This window comes from Rhinolophus ferrumequinum, chromosome 23 (genome assembly GCF_004115265.2).
Source record: "Rhinolophus ferrumequinum isolate MPI-CBG mRhiFer1 chromosome 23, mRhiFer1_v1.p, whole genome shotgun sequence".
Lineage (NCBI taxonomy): Eukaryota > Metazoa > Chordata > Mammalia > Chiroptera > Rhinolophidae > Rhinolophus > Rhinolophus ferrumequinum.
In genome coordinates this window covers 21647441-21673786 of record NC_046306.1, presented here as the reverse complement: position 1 = coordinate 21673786, position 26346 = coordinate 21647441, and the positions used below count along the sequence as shown (strand labels likewise).

At 46.8% G+C, this 26346-nt stretch overlaps 2 protein-coding genes across 2 annotated transcripts; both read left to right on the top strand.

Annotated features, from left to right (window-relative positions):
* Positions 1-930: 930 nt before the first annotated feature.
* Positions 931-12232, top strand: BPIFA3 (BPI fold containing family A member 3). Its single transcript, XM_033095482.1, is given in 8 exon segments — positions 931-1054; positions 6545-6666; positions 6669-6700; positions 8491-8598; positions 9243-9392; positions 10937-11021; positions 11464-11527; positions 12060-12232. Coding segments are annotated over 8 exon segments (858 nt in total).
* Positions 12233-18280: 6048 nt separating this feature from the next.
* On the top strand, positions 18281-25048 carry BPIFA1 (BPI fold containing family A member 1). Its single transcript, XM_033095108.1, has 9 exons — positions 18281-18368; positions 19905-20052; positions 20202-20325; positions 21825-21932; positions 22254-22403; positions 23288-23372; positions 23903-23966; positions 24309-24384; positions 24849-25048. Exons 2-8 carry the CDS (start codon positions 19920-19922, stop codon positions 24347-24349), a joined length of 705 nt encoding a protein of 234 aa, XP_032950999.1. The 5' UTR covers positions 18281-18368; positions 19905-19919; the 3' UTR covers positions 24350-24384; positions 24849-25048.
* The last annotated feature ends 1298 nt before the right edge of the window (positions 25049-26346 follow it).

Here is a 26346-nt window from a genome sequence, read left to right as displayed (position 1 = left end):
GTGGTCAGGTTCTGGACGTGTCGGCAGATGGGTTGTGGGAGATGAGGACAGAGGAGTCGAGGGGCCTCCAAGGGCTGGGCCTGGAGCAACTGGATGGATGGCAGTGGTATCTCTAGAGATGGTGAGGACAGGGAGGTTTGAACTGAATTCTCTCTGACCCCCAACACTAGAGCAGCAAGGTACACCTAATGCTTTGGCTTTAAGAATCTCTGTCCCCCTCCTAAAAATCTTATTCGCAAACCATAAGCCAGCCAGCCATTCATTCATTCATTCATTCATTCATTCATTCATTTGTTTCGTTTAACAAGCATTCATTAGTAATTGCCATGTGGTAAACATGGGAGGCACTGGACATATGAGGATTAATTAGACTCATATCTGCCTAAAGAAATTGATAATTTGGTGAGAGATTCAGAGATGAGCCATCCTCACTCATTCATATATTGCCATTCAGTCACCCAACAAACATTCACTAGCGCTTAGTTTCTGGCAAACAAGCATTGTGGTAGGCTTTGAGGATGATCTTGCCCTTAAGAAAGTCCTCGTCCAATTGGAGAGCCTGGGATTAGCCATCCTCACGCATTCATTCATTCATTCATTCATTCACTGAAGAGTCACCACCATCCAGCCTGTGCTGGGTCTTGGAGAGGATTCCTGATCGAAGACACACCGTGGGCTCTATTGGGCCTCTCCAAGCAACAAGGCCTCCTGCGGGAGCCCTGGTCTCCCCCAGGGTTCCACCTGCTGCCGTCCTCCTGTGAGCAGCTCCCCGAGCCCATCACAACGCCAAACCACAGCATGCTGGCGGTCACTCTGGTGTCATCTTCCTGTAGAGAACCATGAGTCCCTCCATCCCACAGGCCACCCCCACAGCCATCTGCCTGGATTCTGTCTGACTCTTCTTGACAACCGCAAGTCTCAGAACCCAAGATGCATCCACTCTGGAGGCTCCTGGTCTTCCTCAGCTTGCTTTTCTTGTCCTTGGCCCTGCACAAGCAGCCCTGGCCTGGCCTGGCCAAGGCCCACACGGACTGCCAGTCCACCCTGGCAAGAAGTAAGTGAAGCCCATGCTCTGCCCGCTGTCACCAGGGGGTTGGGAAAGGCATCATCTGTGCCTCACTACTGACTTGCTGGGTGACCTCGGGTCAATCACTTACCCACTTCCTTTTTTCTTAGACCTGACGTACAGACGATCAAGGTTCAGTTGATCATACACCAATTTATAGCACATCATCATTAGCATGAATCATGACAATGCCCTCTTTTATTGGATTTTATGTTGTGTTCCTTGTTCTCATTCCCATTTCCCTCCTCTTGGAAGGCACTGCACTGCAGTGTGTTTCATATATGTGTTTAAATAAGCCCATATCCTTGTAAATCAAAATATGCAGTGCTTTGATTTACATAAATGGTCTTGCCATATAGATCTCATTGTTTGGGGCTGGTTTCACTGGACACTATGTGATTGACATCTGTGTCTTCAGACTGGTGCAGAGAAGTCCATGAGATTTCATCCACTTCATCACCACTTGGCCATTTCCCTAGGGATGGGTGCTTCAGTTGCCGGTAACTCCCTCCCCTCCTCCATTATAAACTACACAGAGGTGAACATCCGTGCATGTGTCCCTGTTAGGACCTATGAGAGAATTTCTCTGGGATATAGCTACCTAGAAGGGAGACGGCTGGGCCCTAGGACAGATGCCAACTCAATTTAATTAAAGACTGCCAGATTGCACTCTAGAATGCCTGCGCCAGTCTGCAATCAATAACTGCACTAGTAATAAACAAGCATATCTGTTTCCCCATGTTTCCCAAAACTGGAGGGTATCCGTTTGTCTCAGTCTACTTGGGCTGCCATAGCAAGATTCCACAGACTAGGTGGCTTAAATAATAGATATTTTCTCACAATTCTGGAGGCTGGAAGTCCAAGATCAAGGTGCCCACAAGGTTGGTTTCTGGTGAAACCCCTTTTCTTGGCTTGCAGGTGACCACCTTCTGGCTGGTGTCTAACAACGGCCTTTCCTCTTTATGTGCACACAGACAGGATGCACTCTGGTGGCTCTCTCCTTCTAAGGACACCAGTCCTATTAGATTAGGGCCCCACCCTTATTACTTTATTTAACCTTAATTGCCTCCTTCAAGGCTCTCTCTCCAAATACAATCACATTGGAGGTTAAGGTTTCAATATATTAATTGCGGGTTGGGGGACACAATGCAGCACAATGCACTACCTTTGTAAATTTTGCCAATCTGATATCTGATAGTTGAGTGATATCTAATGGTTTTAGCTTGACTTTATCTGATTAGTGGGAAGTTTGAGCATCTCATAATGATTTTGTCAACCATTTTGACTTTTTTGAATTCACTGCTTTTATTTTTTGTACATTTTATTACTTGCTTTCCTTGTTTAGTCGTTGTTGTTTGGTCCTCTTTGATTTGAGGAGATGTTAATTTATTCTTAACATTAGTCCCTTGTCAGACGTAAACATTGCTAACATTTATCCCAAACAGTCATCTATCAACATTGTTGGTAGGTCCTCCAGTGAACACGAATATTTTCAAACTCACCAGATTTCACCTTATGGTTCGTGTTTGATAAATCTTAAGCCTTGTCCTTACCCCAGACTTTGCTTTTTTTTGTAACATGCAGAATTTTAATCCATTTGGAGGCCATCTTTATGTACATTTACATATGTAAGTTAGAGATCAGCCTCACTTCTCTCCATATAATGAGTCTGTTTTTTTACTCCATCTACTAAGTTATCAAGTTCCCTAACATGTGGATTCCCTTTTGAGCTCTGTATTCTGTGCCTGTGTAACTGTTTCTGCGCCAATAACATATTTTAAATACGACATCTTTGTAGAACGCTGGTTTAGCAGATAGACCTTTATTCTTCCAAATGAAATTTTAGAGTATGTTGAGTTCCTAAAAAAAAAAAAAAATCTGGAAATTTGATTGGGATTACACCGAATTTGTTTGTTAAAGAGAATTAAGATTTTTGCAGTGTTAGGTCATCCAATCACAAACTTAGTATATCTTTCAATTTATTCAAATTTTACTTTATATCACTTAATAGACTTTTTAAGCCCTATAACTGTTTTAGCATGCTTCGTCAAACAAATTCCTAGAGAATTTATAGTTTTTGTTGTTATAGTAAATATTACCTAATTTTCTATTATATTCTCTATGTGGTATTGGTGGTGCAGACGAGAGGAAAGCTGTTGATTTTTTACAATTAATCTGCTATCCAAAAGTCTTACTGACCTCTTATTAGTTCTAATAGTTTGTCTTATTTATTCTTTTGGATTTTCTACCTGGAGATTACATCAGCTGAAAATAGTGACTGTTTTATCTCTTCTCTTCTAAATGTTACACTTCTTGTGCCTTTTTCAGATCTTGCAGTATAGCAAAGGCTTCTGATAGGAAGGGCAATGTCTCTAGAGTGCTCAGCTACGCAAGATATTTTCTGTAGGTTTTTGGAAGACAGTTTTTATCACATTGAGGAAGTCGCTTTATATCCCTAGTTTTCTGAATTTTTCTTAATAATAAGTCAGTATTGGTCTTTAACAAATGTTTTTTTGCTTCTAAAAATTAATCTATTTTTTCTTCTAATCCATTAATGTGGCAAATTCTCTTAGTAGATTATCTGATGTTGAACCTATCCTAGCATTTCTGGAATAAATAAGATTTTTAATAATGTACATTTTTATAATGTACTATAATGATATATTTATAAAGTACTATTTTATAATGTATTTATAATGTATCGTACTAAAATATATTTTATAATATAATCTGATATTTTTTATAATGTACTATTAGCTATTAGATTTGTTAGCTAATGATTTATTTAGGACTTTAGCAAGTTTTCATACATAAAATTGATGTATAACTTTCTTTCCTCATACTGTTCTTGAAGACAGGCAAGTTGTCCTAGCCTCATAAAACAAATTTGGCATCTTCTTTTTCTATTTTCTTTTATAATTACCTCATCATAAAAGTTTGGTAAAGCTCTTCCATAAAACCATCTAGATCAAAAACTTTTGGGGAGGGCCGGCCCTGTGGCTCAGGCGGTTAGAGCTCCATGCTCCTAACTCTGAAGGCTGCCAGTTCGATTCCCACATGGGCCAGTGGGCTCTCAACCACAAGGTTGCCAGTTCAATTCCTCGACTCGACTCCCGCAAGGGATGGTGAGCTGCGCCCCCTGCAACTAGCAATGGCAACTGGACCTGGAGCTGAGCTGCGCCCTCCACACTAAGACTGAAAGGACAACAACTTGAAGCTGAACGGCACCCTCCACAACTAAGATTGAGGGGACAACAACTTGACTTGGAAAAAAAAGTCCTGGAACTGCACACTGTTCCCCAATAAAGTCCTGTTCCCTTTCCCCAATTAAAATATATATATATATATATATATATATATATATATATGAATGAAATAGAAACTCCAATGGGGGAGAATATTTAAAAAAAAAAACTTTTGGGGAATGAAATCTTCAATTCCTATTTCTATTTCAAATGCTTTTAGATAATCAATGTTTCTCATTTTCCCTCATCACGACTTGTCATTTAGTTTTTCTCATTTTCCCTCATCACTACTTGTCATTTAGTTTATCAAATACATTGATGTGCAGTTGTGGGTCCAGGTATCCTCACCTGTACAATGAGTGCAGTCAGAGTGCTATTTCGTGGGGCTGCTTTTGAGGCTTAAATGAAGGAAAGTATGTACAAAGTGCTTTTTCCAACTGTGAATATCACTACAACCATCTCTCATGTATCAGGGTGTTTAGCCACAAGTAACAGAAAACCCAACTCAAGCTATTTCACGTAATTGAAAGTCATAGGTAGGGCAAGCTCCAGGTTTGATTCAATCAGCAGCTCAAAGCTGCCATTCAGAACTACATTTTGCCCATATTTTAGCTCAGCTATCATCATGGTTTTATCCTCATCCTGCTGATTCCCATCATGGTAGGAAAACGGTAGCCAGTGGCCATTGAGCTATAAGCTGTCTTGTTCCTTTCCAGTAGAAGAAAGATAAAGAAACCTTCTTCTCAAACATGAAATACAAGATCTTCTCTTTAGTCTGACAGGACCAACTTGAATCACATGCCAACTTTGAACCTGAAAGAGTCACCATGCAATAATAGCTCAGATAATCAACAGCTTCATGTGGAATTGGAGAGAGTGCCAGAATCAAAAGAGGGTTCAGATGGGAACAATAGGGTGGGGGAATGAAAGGAAGGGTGGGAGGATGGATGGATGAATGGATGAGTGGGTGAAATGGATGATGGATAGATGGATGGAAGGTTGGACGGATAGATGCATGAATGAATATTGGACAGATGGATAGGTGGATGGATGTATGAATTAATAGATGAAAGGGTGGATGGATGGATATTGGATAGACAGATAGATGGAGGATGGATGAATGAATGAATGGATGGATGGATAGATGGATAGATAGATGGATGGATGGCTATCGGACTGTTGACTACTAATGTCTGCTGCTCACAAATAGCCAAGTGCTACTATTTCATTAATCAAGAGTTACTAAGAGTTCTAGACATACTTATAGTTTCACTCTATTTTTGAAAATATGTGGTTAATGTATGTATGTCTTTTCTACGAGACAGAAAACTGGTTTGTGTCTTCAGTGCCCAGAACAGGGCTTGACACCCACGAGATATTCAATATTCTTTGGATAAATGCTTTCAATATTCTTCACAAGAATTCTATCAGCTTGGTATGAATACTGCCCCTATTATATAGATGAGGAAATCAAGACTCAGGAGGTGACAAAGCTAGGATTTGAACCCAGATCTGTGACTCCAGACACACTTTCTTGTTTGCAGACAGCAGAAGCGTGGGGTACTTTAAAGGGGTCTGGGAGCTGGCCCTGGAGGAAGGAGGGCGAGGTGTAACATGATTTCTGCTGGCCTGCAGTAACCCATACTTCTCAGTGCGAGTCTTGATCATAGAAAGGGTCGAGTCAGTAAAATAAATGTGCCCTGTGGTGAGCTCTGAGGTTTGTCAGAACTGGGCCCCCATCCTGGGCAGGAGAATCTGAAGCCAAACAAAGCAGGAATTAAGCATGTCCATGGCTTTTAAAATTCCCTTCCCTTTTGAAATTCATTCTTTTCTGCTGGGAGCTCTACTCAGTCATGCAGTTTATTTCTGGGCATGGTGTGAGAGGATTTACATTTATTCTTTCCTTATTTTCCCACCTATTTTAATCTTCAACCCACATTTATTGTAACCTACATCCTGTATGTTAGACTCTATGCTCCAGACTCAGAGATACAGCACTGGGGGAACTTCCAACCATAATATCTTTTTAGAACAGCTATTGCCTGCCAGACCCTCTGCAGGAATGTCACATCACCCCTGTAGAGCGTAATTTCAGGTGAAGAATATGGATCTCAAGTGTTGAGGGTAGGAGCGTTCAGCAAGAGGTGGATGAAGCAGCCGATAACTCAGGCCTCCTGACTCCAAGTCCCCACTGTTGCCATGACATTCTGCAATGTCCCTGGTCCATTTCTAGTTATTGCCCAAGGCCTCTTGAAGCATAACCTAGAGGGCCAAATCCAAGACATCCGCCTCCTGGACAGCATGAATGCCTTGGGGCAGGTGGCCCCATGGATGGTAGGCTGGCTAATCGGCGGCGCGGCGTGAAACTCCAGCAGCAGCAAGAAGGCAGGTGAGACCCCAAACCCTATCCCTAGCCCTGGGATTCTTTCTAGAGCTCTGGGTCAGAGGGCAGAGCTGGGGAATGAAGGTGCAAGGCCTGGGCAGGGGGAAGGAAGGAAGATTGGAAGGAGGAGATGTGAGGCCCCAATACAAGGAGTGATTTGTGGAGGGAACATAGCAGAGTAATTAGAAGTGAAGGCTTGGGAGTAAGAGTTTCTTCATTTAAATGCTGGCACTGCCACCAACCTTGGGGAAATTGCCGGACCATGCTGGCCTGATATATAACATGAGTACCGAGAGCACAGCCTGGATAAACATCTGCAGTGCCAAAGGAACCCAGGACGAGAGTCAAACATTTGAATCCCACTCTACTGTTTGATGGTTGTGTGACTCTGGGCACAGCATTTGAGCTGTCTAAGCTTCAAGCTTGAGTCCTCATCAGTGAAATGTGTATAATAATGGTCCCTGCCTCCGGAGTGGTTGGGAACTTTCTCTGCTGCACAGAGTGGATGCACAGCCATTGGTAGCTATGATCAACCTCACAGAACTGGGCCTGTCCTGCTCACCTCGATTTCCACTCCTGCTCTTGATGGATGTAGGCTTCTCCAGCTTCCCAGTCTCAAAGCTACTCAACCACACCACCATTATTCTAGCCGGTTGTGCCCTAGGGCTCCCTTCTCTCTGACTCGTATCCCCTGTTCTCCCCATTTTAATGAACACTGGTACTCACCAGCAGGGTATCCCTTGGTGAGTGCAGCCACAATCACCTCCCTTCATTCATGCCTTAAACAACTGTTACAACTATTCATTGAGTACCTACTATGTACCAGGACCTGGGTGGGGTACTGGGAATACAGCTGTAAACAAGACATACTGTCTTTTGGGATCTTAATCCTAGTTAGTGAGCTAGACCACAAAAGTAAATAACTAATTTCATGAAGACAAATCTGTCAAGGTAAAGGGTAAGAGTGAGGGGACTGATTAGATCAGGAGGACCTTTGTAAAGAGGTAGCCATTAGGTAGAAACTTGAACAAAGAAGTGAGGGACATGGGAAGCAGTGAGTGGAAAAGCCCTGAGGTAGGAAAGAGATTGGTGTGTTTGAGGAAGAGAAAAAGTCCTGTGTGGCTGGGTGAGCAAGGTGGCAGGTGGGGCCAGACCCTGCAGTTCTAAGGGGCCAGAGTATAGAGTTTGGATTTTATTCCAAGAGCAGTAAAAAACCAGGGGAGAATGTTGAGTGAGAGGGGAGGTAGGCCCCTCTGGCTGCCACCTGGAGAACAGTCGATAGAGACACCAAGACCATTGCCGGGAGCCCAGAGAAGCTAGAGCATCTCTAGACAGAAAGTGATGGCGAGACCTGGATCAGGTGAAAATGGTAGAGGTGGTGGGAAGTGGCCAAACTCAGGATACATTTTGCAAGCAGAGTCAACAACATGATTTGCTGATGGTTTGAATGGGGGGAGTGAAGGATGGAGAGAAATCAAAGACAGCCCTGGCATTTGGGCCTGGGCACTAAGGCAGATGGTGGGGCTGTCTACTGAGCGGGAGAGGCTTGGTGTAAGAACAGGTCCAGGGTCTGGCTCTGCTGTCGGCTGTGGGTTACACAAATGAGGTGTGTGGAACTGTTAGGGACACTTGGGTACAGCTTGCAGCCCAGGGCTCCTGCAGGTCGTTCTTGCCTTCAGAGCATCTATTAACTCCGACCCACGGCCAAGCCCTCTTTATAGGGGAGCTAGCCTTGTTTGTCAGCCTGAGGCCTTGATGTCTGAGGTCCCTCACCCCTCTGCTCTTTCCTTGTGTAGCATCAACATCACCAACATTCAGCTGGACGATGGCGGAATCCAGATATCTTCCCATAAGGAGTGGTTCTTGGCACACATCTCACTTGAATTTGACATTGATTGGAGCCTGTGAGTCCTACAGAAGTGAGGTCTGAGAGGGGTTCTTCCTCCTCACTGGGAACCTGGCAGCTGGGGGTGAATTTGGCAACCTGGAGAACCCAGATCGTTTTGACGCCAACCTGATTTCAAATCCTCGTTTCCGAATTCACTTGCTATGTGAACTTGGTCAAGTCACTTACATCTCTGAGCCTTGGTTCCTTCAGCTAAAATGTGAATGGCAATGATTGATCAGTGGAGGCAGGTCATATGCTCATGTCAACCCCTGTGAGTTCACTACAGTGATTTAAAAAAGAGAAATGCTGTATCTTATCACCCTTCCCTTCTCCTGTTCAAACTATCCACTGCCTCCGAGGAAAGAGAGGCTGCAGCTAAACGGCAAACATATTAAAAATAAGATGAATTCTCAAAGTTTGAATTTGCAAAGGCCCCTAATCTCGTCTATTTAAAGGATTTTCAGAAGCCACTCTGGCTCAGAGCAGTTTTCTCCTTAATCACTGACTGCAGGCAACACTGGGCTAGCTTGTTGGAAGGTCTCAGAGTGTGGACATTGCTGTCCGCACAGGGAGCCACTCTTCGCACTGGCCGCTTCCACCTCCTACCTCTCTCTGTCTCCTGCCCTTTCCCCTCCTGCTCCTCTTGCTCATCCCCAGAAGGCTCTTCAATAACAAGATCGCAAAGACACATGCCCACATGAACCTCGCCGTGGAGTCCTGGCTGGAGAAAGACAAGTTCTGCTGGAGGGGTCTGGCAATAGGCACTTGCCTCGGGGAGCCCAGCAGCAACCACACGACGGTCCTCACTGAGTGAGGTCCCAGCTGCCCCTCCTCAGGGCTGGGCCCCTTCCTGCCCTGCCCCAGCTGGGACTGCATGTCTCCACTTCCTCCTGGAGGAGCCCCAAACAGATCTCACCTTTTCCCCAGGATCTGCTTCTCCTCCTGCATCCCCTCCCAGTGATGGCCCTGCCACCCTCCCAGAAACCAGACTCTTCCTCCTCTTCACTTCCCGCAGCCCATCTTCACTGGCTCCCATCAGTGACTCCCTGGAAGCCCCCGCTTGCTCCCTTCTCTTCATCCCCACAATCACTGTCCCGGGTCATGGTCCACTTCCTGGACCATTGAGGGAGCCTCCTCCAGCTTTCCCTGACTGAACCTCCCCTCGTTTACTCCATTCTCCTCCTGCAGCAGAATTAACTTTCTAGCACGGGAATCTAGTCATGTCCCCCAACCCCTGCTCCAAATCTCCCAATGTTTCTCTCTCACTCTAGATGAAGAGCGAATTCCTGGATGTCACTCAAGGTCCTACTTTCCCTCTCCCCTGCCCCACTCTGCAGCTCTTTGCCCTGTAGTCTCTCTGAAGGATCCACCTCTCCATCAACATCCCATGCGTTTTATACCACTGTGCCTTTGCATATGTGGATCCTTTTGCCTGGAATGCCCTTCCCTTCTTCTCTAAGCTCCTCCTCATCACTCATTCATTCAACGTTTACTGGGAACTTGCTGTGTGCTAGGCACAGCATGCTTCACGCTAGAGATAATACAGTAGTGAACAAGAGAGAAAAAAATAGAGCTAAATGAAGACCGAGACTCTGGCTGACCAAGTCTGTCAACTCCATCAGACCGTGGATTCCTCAAGGGCAAGATTTGTGTCTGATTTCTCTCTGTAATTCCAGAAGGCTGAAAGCAACTAAGACCTCAGTGGATGTCCATTAATTTATTCATCAGATGTTCACTGGGTGCCTAGATCTTGCCAGACATTCACGGAGAAGACAGTGCAGGGGAAAGACTGGATTCTGGAGCTCTGCTGACCTGGTTCTAATCTAATCAACACTTAGTAACTAGCTGTGTGACCTTGGGCAAATCACACCACTCTCTAAATTGCCCCTTTGACTACTGCTGACAATGATACCTCTTACTGTGTTTCCCCAAAAGTAAGTCCTAGCCAGACCATCGGCTCTAATTTGTCTTTTGGAGCAAACATTAATATAAGACCTGGTATTACATTGTATTATATTACATTATGTTATATTATATAAGACCTGGTATATTATTATATTATATTATATTATATTATATTATATTATATTATATTATATTATATTATATTATATTATATTATATTATATTATATTATATTATATTATAGAGCCGGTCTTATAGTAAAATAAGACCGGGTCTTATATTAGTTTTTTTCCAAAGGACGCATTAGAGTTGATGGTCCGGCAAGGTCTTATTTTCGGGGAAACATGGTATATAGGGCTGGCTGAGGATTAAATGACCGTGAGAGGTGTGCTCAACACATAGCACCTGGCCTGTATTTATTTGTTCCGTATATCTACCTTCCTTTCTAGAGATATCTCACCAAATATGAAACATTTTCTCCACAATTTTAGAGAAAACCTGGGAAAGGTTATCCCACACCTGTTAGAAAGTCAGGTAAGTTTGAGAAAAATATTTTTGCCTTGGGCATCCTTTAGTCTGAGGGTCAGGGCATATATATTGGCCATTTAGCAAAGAGTTTCAAACTTTGGGCTTTAGAACTTGAAAGATCTCAATTAAAATGTTCAGTTTTGCCATCTACTGGCTGTGTGTCCTTAGGCCAGTGACTCAGACCCCTGGCACCTCAGTTTTTCCATCTGTAGCATGGAAACCATCACGATCCCTATTTCACGGAGACGTCATGAGGATTCAGGGAGATAAAACATGCAAGTGTTGTGTGTGGCCCCAGCGTGCAGTCGGTGCTCGATACAAGGAAGCTAAGCCACTCTCGCCATGATTCCGTATGGAAATCCAGTGGTGTCTAAGCTTCCAGCCACAGGCCCTGTCGTTTTCTTTTCCCAGTCGCTGATCTGACCTTTCTCTCTGTGCTGTGGTCCAGGCATGTCCTCTGATCAGTGAAATCCTCAGGCAGCTGGATGTGAAACTGTTGAAAAGCCTCATGGGTGAGTGTCTGCATCCATCCACTAAGGAGGACTCGGGATGGGCAAATGGCTGGAAGAGGCCCCCTGACTGGGGCTCCCAGTGAGGCCTGCATGTGTTCTGAGAACACTTAGAGGTGACCACATTATGATGACCTTTACTGTCCCCCAAGAGTGCTGGGGCAGCAGAGAGCACCGCTATAAGCAGGCTGGGCCCCGCCAAGTCACCCAAACCTCCAGGTTACCAGAGACTGTAGCTTCTCTCAAGATCTCCACTCAGTCCTTTGGGGAGCACTGGCCCCACCCCAAGCCTGAGACCACCCCAATCTAATTGCAGATAAACAGATACAGTCCCCACCTTCATGGAGCTCACAGTCTAGTGAATAGAAGGCAACAAGAAGCGAATACTTAAGTATCATTTGGAAAGAGCTGTAGTGTGAACGCTCTGGGCCTGGGCCCTCGGTCCGCATGAATGGTTGAGAATCCCCTTCAGTGCGAACCTGGGGGTTGGAGGGAGAGGCACACTGGTGACTGACGCTGCCTCCTCTCCTTACAGGCAAGCTGCTGCTCAGGAACTCAGCCAACTGTGAGTCCAGCCAGCCCGTGAGTGTCCTCCAACTGCCTGCTGATGGTCAGAAGGAGATTCCACATCTGGGGACCTTGAGTCTCTCTCAGAGCGTGGTTTCTTTCTACTGTCCCGAAAACCTTTACCACAGGCCCTCTGGATGACCCGTCCTCCTCCATAACTAATTCTAGCTCTGAAGGGTGCAGAGGTCCCCCTGCCTGGGCCCTGAATTTGGGTCCCTGATGTCAAGCCTGATGAAAGCCCATCCTGAGACGAAGTATACCGACACACCAGAGAAAACACTTCTCCTGGATTTTGCAGCCAGACACCCATCCATAGAGATGTGCTCATCAACGTAGAGGGTTCTATGGAGATTTCCCATTCCCTCATTCATTTAACCCATATTTACTGAACACATACTATGTGTCAAGCACTTTTCTGAGCTCCAGGAGAATATAGAGAAAGGGTAGCAAAGTGGAAAAGCCCAAATGTTGGCTTCAAACCAAGCTGAGTTCAAATTCAATTCAGCCCAATGAGAAGTTCCATGAGGGTGTGGACCATGTGCATTAGGGTGACCAATGTCCCCTCAGCCCACAGCGTAGGGCTGGCACAGAGTTCAAGCTCAGCTAATATCTGAGGTTTAATGAGTGGATGAATCCTGGTCTTATGACTCCCTAGCTGTGTTTGGGACCAGGCACTTTACCCCTTGATCTTTCCCAGCTGCAAAATGGGAATAGAAAGCTTATAGGATGTGGAGTAACTGGAGCCTTCGCACGGCTGGTGGGAGGGAAGTTGTGCCACCACTTGATAAAAGTGAGTAAAAGCATCTCCTAACGTGCCGCATACGCCTGCCTGCCTTATGACCCAGCAATTCCACCGCTAAGTCTATGCACAACAGAAACACACGCATATGGGCACCACGAGACGTGTACAGGATTGCTCGTAGCAGCAGTGGTCGTAATGGCCCCAAAGTAAAAACTCCCTAAATGCCCATCAAAAGAATGGATACATAGAAGGTCTTGTTGGGACAGTCACCCAGCAGAACGCTCCAGAGTAATGACAATGAACCACATAGATGAATCTCACACAACGAATAACGCCAGACACAAAAGAGCTCATGTGGCGTCTCCCATTTATACGAAGCTCAAAACAGCAAAACTAATCTATGCTGTTAGAGGTCAAGATGCTGGTTATTCCTGGGGAGCGGCTTAGTGACGGGGAAGGGTACGAGGGGGGCGATGTTCTGGTTCTGGATCTGGGTGCTGGTTCTGCAGAGGATGTTTAGTTTGTGAAAATTCATGCTCACTTCTGAGCATTTTTCTTAGGTATGTTATACTTGAACAAAAAATTTTTAAATGAAAAATATTTACCAGGCAGGAAAACCGCTTGCAATACGTTTAGCATATGCTAAGTCCATGGGGTATGCTTATTAAATGTCACTTGATTCATTGTTAATTATTTGATTAATGACTATTCAATTGTTAACTATTAATTCCTGTCCTCCTCCACCCAAGGGTAGAGAGAGCCTACTGAGAAATCAATGGGAAATGACACACATACTAATAATAGTAGCACACACATGTTAAGCCTGTGGCGTGTGCCAAACTTGGTGCTCAATGCTCACATGCAGCATCTCATCAAATCCGCACAGCAACCCCAGGAAGCACAGAACTGCTATCCTGTTTTACCCATGAGGACACGGAGGCCCAGAGAGAGAAAGCTACTTGCCCAAGGTCACACAGCCAGGAAATGACCAAGTTGACTGCACTCAGGAAAATAGACGCACACACTTGACCACTGTGAATACAGCCCCCCGTCAGTCTTTCCTCCCTTCCTTCTAACACCCCCCACCACTCCAACACACACACACACACACACACACACACACACACACACAGAGGGGAAAATGATGAAATATGTGTTCAGCTGGATTGAAAAACTCAAACAAGGAAGTGTCAACAGCTCAGAGAGGAGAACAGGGCAAGAAAGGCTCGTGTCTCCATCTTTCAATTCAGACTACCTAATCCGATATCCTTTTCTGGGGATTTGCAACCCTAAACGCCCATGTTCACACGGATGATACCCCCTGACGGCATTGAGGTTATGGGGTTTTTCCTGCTCATGGCTCAAAGAGTAAACACAGGAGGGCTGGCCCCATCCTCCAGAGAGGTCGCCTGGTCCCTTGGGGAAGGCAGCTTTTGTCTGTCGTCCCCCAGACTCCTCTGGGTGGCTCAGGGACCTCCTTCCTCAAGGGGCCTCCTCAGGTTTCTCTCGTTTTCATTTTAAGGTTCATGGACCTTTCATTTTAAGGTTCGTGGACTCATCATTTTCTCCTGGAAGAGCTTGTTGTTGACTGGACCCCTCTTATGACACTGAGGACCTGGGTGAGGAGTAATTTAAGCAGAAATTCAGCCCCAAATGCTCAGAAGCTTGCTCCAGACCCTGCGTGTCTATCCGTTGTAACTTCCATGCCCTTCTGTTAGAAATCGATTCTGCCAGGTGTTGGGATGCAAGCTACATTTATTTCCCCATTTAACTCTCTCCACAGCCCTAGGAGGTAGGTGCAATCAGCTCCATTTTATAGGTGAGGAAACGTAGTCTGGGACAGAGGGAAGCATCTTGCCCAGAGTCATGGGCTGAGCCAGGTTTGAAACGCAGGGCTGTCTGATTTCTCAGGAATGGGAAGGCTGCAGAGAACGTGAGCAGGCACTTTTGAACTGAAGATTCTGTGAGGTCAACTTGCTCTTGAAGTTAAGGGCACTGAAGCCAGACAGCCCCAGACAAGAGTCTTGACTTCACCTCTTCCTAGCTGAGATGACCCTGGCCAGGTGACTGTCCTTCCTGAGCATCAGTGTCCCCACAGTGTTGTTGGAAGTGGTATAAAGTTCTAGTGGCTCATAAAAAGCTTTTATTAGTAGTAGCTGTAAATGTAGGTGGAAAGATGAATCTCCAAGGTAAGTGGGACTTAGGTTAAGCAAACTCTGCTTTAAAAAATATATTTTCTCATCGAAGTTGGGGTGCCTAGCTCTCTGTGAACCCTTTTTGCCCTCTGCCCCTCAACAAAACCACTGGGGTTTCCAAGACAATCTGAAGATCCCCCCCTCAAATCCAGCGCCCTCTTGATCTTGCTCCCAGGGGACAGAACCAACGTCCCACTCCCAGGTTCTGGAGAACAGACCTTGCATAAGTCAGAGTCCCTTGGAAAAATTAACTCTGTCCTTTAAGAATGGATCTCTTGATTCATAGAACACCCCCCATAAAGGTTCCCAACCACAATCACAATCAGATACGGAGGGAGGAAAGGGCGCCACCCACAGTTTCTGAGAAACACGGTTGGAAGGCATTGACGTCACCAATGTGGAAAACACTGTCTAGAAATATTAGTGGTGTGTCCTTTTGCATTTCCTGATGCCCCATGACCCTTGCCCTGCTCGGGGCAGTGGGTCATGCAGCACCTGTGGCTTCAAGGACAGGTTTTTGAGTTTCCAACGCCAGGGTCTTTGACAAAACAGTGGTGACAGAGAACAGATCAGCACTCGCCCGTGGGTGTGGGAGGGTGTGGCTCTAAAAGGGCAGCAGGGAGGTGTTTGGGGAGCCATCCCGATTATTATGGTGCTAACCTAAAGCTGTACGTGCGTTAACATTCATTGAACTACACACTTAAAGATAAAAGGCCAATTTTACTGTGGGTTAATTAAAAAAGAAAAATTAAGTCTGGGTTTTTCAATTTCAAAACTTGGGGCACAGGGAACGTCAAGAATAGCACATACACGCATATACTGAACTGAAGCAAGGTTTCCTGCCCCAAGACTAGAAAATTCCCTTCCCCATGTTGGGTTGGTGGAGTGTGAGAGTCCAACAGAAATCGAGGAGAACATAGTTCTGGTGGGTTCTTGAAAGTGTCTCGTTCCTTTGTTATTCTCCATGTAAAACTTGGCATGGGAGGAGGGATGACAAAAACCAAGGCGACGTGCAGGATTCAAGAACAGAGGGCATCTGTGCCCATGTCCCCTTTCAGAGCCAGGAGAGATGACAAGACCCCAGGGAAGGAAGGTAACTGGAGGGTTTAGGTGGGTCCAGGCAGATGGGCTGGGGTAGCCCCTCCTGGTCCTTCCTGAGGCCCAAGGAATCGAGAAACAGCAGAACAATCTGGGCTGTCTTAACAAGAGAGTAACAAGTAACCGATACATCCAAAGGGGCCTTTCGACAGGAGGGACACACAGAGTCTCAGCAGTCAGGGGCCAGATGGCATGTGGAGGTCTCTGTATTTCCAGTCAAAACCGGGACAGGACAGCTTCCTCCTGATGCCAGGGCACAAGTGAAGCCCCTGGAACAGCAATAAAACCCCAGGGGCAATGGGCAAGTTTCTGTTACCCAGCAAAGGGCGCTTGAAATGGTATCATCACTAAACTATAGATCATTAGAAAGAAAAATGTGTAGACACATGAGTTCATGAACTAAGATTCATACAAGGAAGATTCCTGTGAGGAAGATATTACAATGCGACCATTGAGGAAACTGAAATGCATGGGGTTGGAGTGACTTTCCCAGAGTCACAGGATTTGAACGAGGGCAATCTGTGCCCCAATTCACCCTGGCTTCAAATCAAAGGCTGTTAGCTCTCCAGTAACTAGCTACACAAATTTCAATCAGTCCTTTGACTTATCTGCCCCAGTTTTCCCACAAAGATAGTAGCAACCTGACCCAACCCGTGAGAGCTGAACCGACATAACAAAAAATAGGACCCCTACCCCTTTGAGGGTGACTGACAACATACAACCTCTGGGAAAAGTCTAACAAGTGCTTGAATGGATAATTGAGTTCAAAGCCACGGCCCTGGCCCCGTGCAGGCATCAGCTGGACTCTCACAGAAAGTGGAAGCAGTTCCAGGGTAGGCAGCCTGGCTCACAGACTACTGGAGCAACAAGACACAGAGGTGAGTTCTGACTCTACTCCTTGCTGGCTGTGTGTCCCTGGGAAGTAGTCACCCTCTCTGAACCTTGGCTTCCGTATCTGATATTTGAGGGACAATACTAACAACTCCTGATGAAGATTAGGTTCAAATATGGAGAGCACCTGGCGTGTAGTAGGTGCTCAATAAATGTGCATTTCCTCTTTCTCTCTCTGTGGCTTATAAGGTCATAAGTTTTGCAAGGCAAGAGCTGCTCTCACTGGTCTAAGACCTTAATCTCTCCATGCCTCAGTTTTTTCATTTATAAAATAGATTCCCAAGGCCCAAGTGGTGGGGACAAATGCCTTATTTACTTTACTTGGGGAAGGAAGAAGAAAGACTAAAGATAGAAACCAGAATGTCACAGCATCCCTCGGGCCTGGAAACCTGGAAAGACTTTTCTAGGATATAAAAGTGAAATTTCATGACAGCGTGAAATTTACAGATGTGGAAAAGCAAAACAGTCAGTGAGCATTCAGCCAAGTAATTCAGAGAAAGGACTGGTGTGTGAATGCCTCAGCCCCATTATGCAGCTCTAGATGTGCCAACTCATACTCAGAGCCTCAGTTTCCTCCTTGTAAAATGGGGGTACTCATTCCTACGTCACATAGGGCTGTGAGGATTCATGAGATGCTGCATGTGAACAACAATGGCAGGCCTAGCACACAGCAAGGACTTGGCAAGTGTTAGCTGCTGGCGCCGTTTTTATTGTTATTATTATTTACTGAGTTGAGCTCTCTGTGTCTTTGGGCACTTGTCCCCGCTGGGCCTCAGTTTCCTCCTGTGCAAAGGAGGAACAGCAACCCCTCCCAGGTTCTGGTGAGACTATATAGCCCCTAGCTCATGACTGTCCTGCAATAGGGGCTCAGAAAATGGGAGACCCCAGATATAGGGAAATCAAAGGCAGTTTGACTCTTTTTGATACTTTGGGAACAAGAATTGGACTAGAAATGGAAAAGGGCACAGAGAGGAGACTGAGGTCCCGTCCTGGCCTCCAGGAGGCTCCCTCTTCTGGTGTTGATCTTTTAGGCCACCTTTGAGCATGGGTCCCTAGTCTCAACCCTGCTTGTGAAACCATGAAATCTTGAGTAACATCCTCATCTCAAGTTTTCCTCTGTTTAACTTGTCAATTAAATGGCTTAACCGTCTTACCTACTAATGCAATGGGCAATTATTTACTTTGGAGAGCCCTGAAAGATACCACCAGATTGCAGAATTGTGAATTTTCTAGAAGCCATCATCCGATTGCATCCTTCCTCATTCTCACTCTATAAAAAAGGCTGCATTCTTGGCAGAAGCAAGCAGGAGTGGGGAACCAGGACAACCACCAGAACCTCTGAGAAGCCCAGGTAAGACCTGCCCGTTCTGCTCTGACTCTGCAGCCCTGGGAGGCAGGGGTGGCAGGCTCCTCACTGCAGGCTGGGCACTGGCTGACTGCACTTAGGGTCACTCACTGGGGGCCTTCCGAGAGAAACAGGGCTGGCTATTTTCAGAGGCGTGGGGATGGCCATTCACTCTGCTTCCCTAAGAGACCAAGAACATCAGTGTAGAAATATTTCAGTGTAGAAATGGGAACGTGATGGTGACAGGATGCACATGAATACTGCTGAAATTCCACACTGGGTTTCTTTCATATGCGTGCTCTTCATCCCCTAAGTCAAAATCTCCATTGCACAAGTTTCACCCTGAGGGTGTCATTGTGGATTCAGACTATCATCCACAAACCTCCTAAAATCCTCCCAGTTTTGTACATTTTGATGCATTGTTCTGGGACTAGGGTCCTTAGCTGCTACTGGGTTCATAAAAGGTCTGTTTCCCAAGAGATTCCCAAGGCCCAATCCCTAGGCAGATCACAACTGTCTCATTGGTCCCCAAATCCCTTTTGATTCCAGTTGGCCTTAGCAATGATGATGCTTTGACTGAATCAACCAGTTGATGAAATTTCACCCCAACAGCCAGGTGTCTCCAAAGTGTAGGTACCAACTCCAGGTTTGGACATCTTTGTCAGCTGCCAAATAGGCCCATGAGAGGGTGGTGATATCTGGAAGGGGACTGGTGCAAAAGGCAGCCAGGGATTCCTCCAGAAGTTCATCCAGGTCAGCTTGAGGATAAAGAAAAAGGTGTAGAAAAAATATGCATGTGTGTGCGCCCGTTTGCATGTAGGGTGAGGAGCGGGTTCAGAGATCTATCTCGAACCACCGCTCTGCCATCAATTTGCCATGTGACCTTGAAAAAGTTACTACCCTTCTACCCTTCTCTGGTCCCCTGATTCTCCTTATGCAATGACGACTTTGAATGGCTCGGGATTTCCCCGCCACTGGTCTGGATGAGATGGTGGCTATGGCCATGTGACCTCTGATAGTCTGTGACTTGCAAGGGCTTCCACAAACCCTCACAAGCTAGCCCTGGACCAAAAGACTTAACGGGGATGGTGGCCAAGTCGTTGAGGTCGTTAGCCACTAACGTGTTTAAGCCTTTACTTTGTCTGAAGAGCAGGAACTAGGTGCAATGATGCAAGCCATTGCAAGCCAGGCCAATTAGAGTAAATCTGATGGTCACTTAATTTAAACAGACAGCCCTCTGGGTCAGACAGACCTGGCTTTAAATCTTATTCCCATGTGTACTTGTGACCTTGGGGAAAACTACCTAAATTCACTAGAACCCCCGTTTCCTCACCTGAGCAATGCCCACATCTTAGGAAGTGGTTCAGATGAAATCAGTTCCCGAGTGTGGAGTGCTCAGCCAGCCAGACGCCTGGCACAGAGGAAACGCTGAGTAGTGTTAGCTAGGGCTATTCCCTTCCCGGTGTTCTGGGGTCCGGGGCAGGTGGTGGATGAAATCCTCTCTGGTATCCATGCCACGTTGAGCCTGTCATCTGTCCACAGGTACCAAGACAGAAGATGTTTCACATTGGGGGCCTCATTGTTCTCTGTGGGCTGCTGGCCCAGGCCACGGCCCAGGACCAGACCATGCCCTCTACTCCAACAGCCGAGGACGAGAATCCCAAAGGTCTTCTTGGAAGCTTGAAGGGTGGTAAGTGAGAGTCTGTGACACCCCCTTTCAGGTGTGTGTGTGTCTCCAACCATCCCGGGGGGGAGGGGGGACAGGGATGAATGGGGAAGAGAGGCTGAGGATCTGCAATTGTCATATCTGACCCCGAGGACCTCTATATCCATTTTCAGCTCTCAGCAATGGCCTGGTCTCTGAGAATGTATTGAGCTCTATCAAAGAACTTCCGCTCGTGAACATCCTGAAGAATCAAACAGGCCTGCTTGGGAAACTGCCTTCTCTCCTGAACATCTTTGAGTGAGTCCTAAAGTAGGGCCTTGGTCCCCCAGAGAGCCTCCACTGGAGATCTGTTTGCCCCAGGCAGTGTCCCTGAAGGAGAGAGAGGGGTGGTCTGAACGTGAGGCCAGGACTCTGTCTGAGACCCTTCTCACAGTCCGGCAGGAAACACCAGCCCTCTTGAAACCAGCAATTGCCCCCAGTCCTGAGTCCCCAGAATCATCTACAATCCTCACAACAACCCTGTGAGGTTGACTTAATAATCCCTGGTTTGCAGTTGGAAAAACAGAAGCACAGAAAGATGCCTGGGCTCACACAACTAGACTGAGGCTGAGTGAAGCGTCTAACTCTAACTTACCTAAGTCCAAAGTCAAGGTTTTTCCCACTATCCGTGGCAATTTTGTCCTCCTCGTCTGTGGAATCCCTTAGAATGCAGGCGACCTTTGACGTAAGCAAGAAAGTGTAAACTACTCTCCTCGATTACACCACCAACGTATGTCCACGGAATGATCTCATATGATATTTCCCATTAGAGAGCTCTCTAAGCAAGGAGCAATAATGGAAAGTTTGATGCAGTGAGCTGGCAAAGCCTGGGTCCTTGATAGGGCTGGATCAAAGTCATTTCCAGGATTCTTACCTGCCCAGGTGCTTGCCCCTGACTTGAAGACAGACAGATAGGCTTGAGTTTGATTTCCAAATGCACCATGTACTTGCTGGGTGACCTGGGACCGGGCACTCCGTCCCTCAGGGTTTCTCAGTCCCACTCAGTTTCTCTATCTGTAAAATGAAGATTACGGTATCCACAGAGAAAAACTGTTGAAAGATCTGAAAAACTGTTGGGAGACCTGGCACAGTGACTGGCTCAGAGAAGAGGCTTACTTCCATCCTCTCTCCATTCTCCCTGACTTTCTGCTCCTCGATCTCCGTGACAAACATTGTTGATTGACCTGCCATTGAAGGTCATAGCAGGATGAGGATTCCTACCCATAAATGTTTGTGAAAAACTTACTCCACTTGTCCATACATCATCCACTCATCCACTTACCATCCGTCCATTCATCCATCCTCCCTTCCCTCTAACCACTTACCCTTCTATGAACCCACTTACATATTCATCTATTCACCTATCTACTCATCTATCAACCCACAAAGTCAACCAATATGGTATAATAGCCCATTTCTTTGTAAGGCTCTGAGCTGACGTACAGCATAGAAATACAATCCAGACACAGAACACAAACATAATGCATACACAGCCTCTAGCCTGGAATACCTCATAGAGTTAAGTTGAGGAGAGGGTCGTGGGTGTGTCAGGATCTGGCCAGGTGCCGAGGTTGGGAAAGACTGATGGACAACTCAGAACCCACGTGGTTTTCGCTGCAAGACCCCCCTCCTGTCTCTTCCATCCCACCTCAAGGGCAGCTCCACCTCTGGGATGGGTTCGATTGGGTTAAATGTAGTTTCTAGGTTTAGGTTTAGAAGAGCTAATGTTTCTCCCTTCAATGTTGCCTCCTGGGCAGTTTAGAAATCACTGATGCCCGGCTGATGGAATTGGGCCTCGTGCAGAGCCCTGACGGCCATCGTCTGTATGCCTCCTTCCCTCTGGACCTGCTCTTCATTATGAAACTGTGAGTGGATCCCGAGGGGGGATGGAAGGACGGCTCACCAAAGGAAACCCTGATGACCGTGGGTAGCCAAAAAGAGCGTATTGGAGTCTAACAGACATAAGCCTCCAAGTTCAATTCATTTGCTGCTATGCTGAATGACCTGGGGACACTTGGAAAATTCACTTGACCTCTTTGGGACTTGGTTTCCCCTACTGGGAAATGAGGTGTGTACAGCTGTGGGCAAGATGGGATGAGGTGAGGTTGGCATTTCTGGCAAAGAGAAAAACCTCCTTTACCTTGGAATGTGGTGGGCCCAGATGCAGCCGACTCTCTCCTTTGCAGGCCCCTGATCGGAAATATAATTGAAGTGAATGTGGATCTAAACATCACTGGAGAAATCCTGGCTGAAAGAAATGAAGCGGGGAATATCCACCTGGTCGTTGGCGACTGCAGTCACTCCCCTAGCACCATAAAAGTCACCCTGCTCAATGGGTGAGACCACAGGGGTGGCTTCTCCTGCCCAGAGACAATCGGATGGGATGAAGGATGGATGGTTGAGAAGATGGAACAATGGGAAAATGGATGAGGTGGAGGATTGCAGGGTGGGAGGATGGAAAGGTGGGAAGATGGATAGGAGAGAGGGAAGACCGGTGGAGGGAGGGATGGCAAAATGGCTGGGCAAATAGTTACTTATTCCTTCTTAAGTTGGGCTGACCAACTTTAAGCTGAATTAGGCAGTAAGAAATCTGAGTTTAAGTCCCGTCTGCCAGAGAAGTATGGGGAGAGATGGAGGGCTTCCAGTGTGAACTTGGGCAATCCTTCCCCAACGTGAGTCTCAGCTTACTCAGATAACAATAATATGGAGCTGCACTGGGGTTATTGATTGAATCCATTAAGATAATAGGTGTGAATGTGCTTCGTTCCCGTAAGGGGTAAAATCGCTATGGAGACTACCTGGGTTACTTATTTCAGTTACTGGTCACAAGGGATACTGAGTCATGCATGATATGCAGAACTTGTTCCCATCATGCCTAATATTTACTGAACACATATATTGTGATTCACGTGTATCATCTCATTGAATCCTCGTGACAACTACACACTAAGCACTGTTCATTCATTTATGGATTGTACAAAGTCTCACTGAATACCTGCTGTACACTGGAACTGTGTGTTTATTCTCCATGTACCTCCTGTGTGCACTGCTATGCAGGTGTCACTCCCGTTGGATAGGCCCCTTGGTATTTGCCTGCATGTGGGGTTGGATGGACAAGGCCCAGTTTCAGCTACTTAGTTCTGAGACTGTGATGGGCCCAGTGGCCCCCCTGAAGGCTTCCCCCAGGCCTCTGTACCACCCCATGGCTTTTCTCTTTCAGAAAAGCCCTCCGCCTCGTTCAAGCCTTTATAAACACCTTGACCGGTGTCTTTACTAACGTCCTTCCTGCGCTGGTGCAGAGCCAGGTAAGTGGGTAAAAGTGAGGGCCCCTGGCCCTTGGGCCTTAGAGCTTCTCATGCTGAAAGAGACCACTGGGGTGAGCTTTTCTGAGCCCCGCAGTTTGATAAGTAAATTCCATCCATATCTGTCCATTGATCCATCTCTCCATGTTTCTTTTTCCTTCCTTCAAAATGCTTTGATTGGTTACTACTTTGGGCCAGGCCCTGTGTGTGTCCACCCTACAGCTGAAATGGATTAGCCTTGCCCAGAGAAGCTCGCAGTGCACCCCCACTGCGGCTGCAGATAAGCACTGTGCCAGCCTATGCTTGGGTGCTAACCAGAAACTCACCCCTCCAAGAGCAGTCCACCCTACTTCCACCCTATACCATATGGTCCACCCTATACCATCACCTGTGGGATGGTATAGAATCAAACACTCCCAGACCCAGAAAAATGATAGAAAATCGCCCCAGATAATCCATCCAAGGATGATGCTTCTCCAAGGGTCTCCCACAGGTGCCACTTTGCCTAACTCCTCTCTCTGCCCCTTCGTCAGGTGTGCCCTCTGATCAATACGGCGCTTAGCCACTTGGACGTCACCGTGGCGCATGACATTGCCAGTAAGTACCCGTTTCCGAGCCCTCTCTCCTCCTCTGCAGGATCAGAGCTCTGTCCCTGCACACCATGGGACAGCTGGGTCCCTCCAGCCTTACCTCACCCCATTTCGGGTTTCTTTTTGCCTTGAATTATCCAGACAATGTTGAGGTATAGGCCCTGTCTCTCCCATCACCCCTGACACTGAGAACAGCGGGGCTGATGGACAGGAGGAGGCACTGCCCCCGCCACGCCCTGCCTGAACTTGGTTGGCTCTCCAGGCCTTGCGGAGAACGTGGGGTACCCCAAGCACCTTCACATTGAGACTGTCACTCAGGTCTGTGGTGGGTATTTGTTTAATTTTCCAGATCGTCTGATCCAAGGGCTGGACTTTGTCATCACGGTCTAAGCCTTCCAGGAAGGGACCTGTCCTCTGCTGAGTTGGTCAGTGCTGTTCCCCAGGGCTTGGGGGCTGCTGCACTTCTCCTGCTACGGGGGAGCAGGAGGCTTGGGACAGTGACATCCAAAGAGACACTGCAACACAGTCCCAAATAGAAACACATGGTCAGGGACACACACACACACACACACACACACACACACAAATGCCCAACACATGGTCACTCAGACAGACATACAGAGACATGCACAGCCATACACGTGCACACATGTGCACACCAGCAAACTCACACAAGCGTCCATGGATACACAGACACACATTCACTCAAACACATGCACAAGGAGCCCCTGTCCCCAGGCCTGGGCTCTCCCATGTCTGAGACAAGGCTCATAGCCCCAGGCCCTCAGCCTCCTCCCCTCCCTCTGGAGGGTGAGTCTGATTATGGGCCATTACCAATAAGAGTCAGTGACCTCAAGTCTCCATTCTGATTGGGGTCTTCTCCCAACAGAACCGTTTCCTGCTGCTCAATCCACCCCCTTCCCAGCTTCTGAGGACTCCCAGAAGGCTGCCCATGTTCTGGACAGTGACACAGCCATTATTTGGGGACTAGAGCAGCCTTCTCTCCAAGGAAACTGCTCCCCCTCCTTTCCCACCAGGCATGTATTACGCTCTGTGTTCCTCACCAAATAAAATTGCTCTTTCTCTGCACAGGGGCCTTGTCATTCTTCACCATCACTTGAGGACTCATAGGTTGGAAAGAGTCCTGGCCTGGGTGGTTGGAGCCATAGAACAGAGTTTGGACCTTACATCGGAGACTTTAATGGTCTTTAGCAGGACAAAGAGATGTGCAGCTTAGTGTGGATTTCAGAGTGACTGCTCTGGGTCCTTAGGACTGGCGGACACGAGGTTGGGGGTAGATGTAACACACCAGGCAGAGATGATGACACACAGCTTAATACACAGGAAGTAAAAATGACAGAATTGAGAGACGTCCAGGAGGTGGACCTGGAAGAGTGTAGGTGAGGGAGCAAGGGAAACTCCCATCGATGTCTCAGGTTGGGGAGCTCAAAAGTAACTGGAAATGCGGGAGGATGAGTTGATTCCAGCAGGAAGACTACTCCTTCAGCTGTGGTCACACTGCACGGAAGTGCCTGGGAAACCCCAAGAAAGTCGAGAAAGCTGACGGATACACAAGTCATCTCCCTCTCCTCTTTGCTTACTTGTAGCCAGTAATACTGGCCTCTTTTCTGTTCAAACAGTGAGAGGAAGATAAAATGACAAAGCGGAGGGGTAGGAGGAAGAAGAAACTGGACCAGAGTGTTCATTGCTGAAAGGCTTGAAATATAGGACCATAGAAAAGGGTCATTGGAGTTGCAAATGAAAAGATTATTGACGCCCGGGGTGAGAGTCATATTTTTGGAGGAAAAAGGCTGATTTTAAGGAGCTGAGAAGAGGAAGGGACATAAGGAAGTTGAGGCTGTGAACGCAAATAAGATTATGAAAAATTAGATGCAAGAAGGAAGAAGAACAGAGCTACCCAGGTTGGGGAAGATGGTCCTTTCAACCAAAAAATAAATATACTATTGTTTTTTGAGATCTAGGGGACTAGTGCAACCCTTTCACTCCACACATAAGAGTACTGAGGCATTGGGGTGTATGTGATTGACTTGCACGAGGTCACAGTGTGACAAAAGGCAAATCGAGGATTGAAACATCCCAGACCTCACAGAAAACCTTGTCCCTTGCTCTTTGGGAGACCTCATTGACCTTGTGAGAATACACTGATTCAGGTTGGTGTTTTTCAACCCCTGCGAAACATGTCATCATATCCAGACTCCACCTGTTGTTGCTACCACCCAACATGGTATCATGGGAAGACAGTCTTGGAGTTCAGAACTGCAAGAAGGTTTATTGTAGGAAATCAGCATCGGTCTTCTGGTGAGAATTAAAGGGAGGAAGCATCTTCCACACTCACAGAAACAGATCTTTGAGCTCAGGATGAGTAG

Bases quoted from the DNA above. Each gene is read 5' to 3' on its own strand.
- BPIFA1 (XM_033095108.1), top strand. From the start codon at position 19,920: ATGTTTCACATTGGGGGCCTCATTGTTCTCTGTGGGCTGCTGGCCCAG. The intron at 20,053-20,201 runs GTAAGTGAGAGT...ATCCATTTTCAG, and splicing joins TCTTGGAAGCTTGAAGGGTG to CTCTCAGCAATGGCCTGGTC. The intron at 20,326-21,824 runs GTGAGTCCTAAA...CCTCCTGGGCAG, and splicing joins TCTCTCCTGAACATCTTTGA to TTTAGAAATCACTGATGCCC.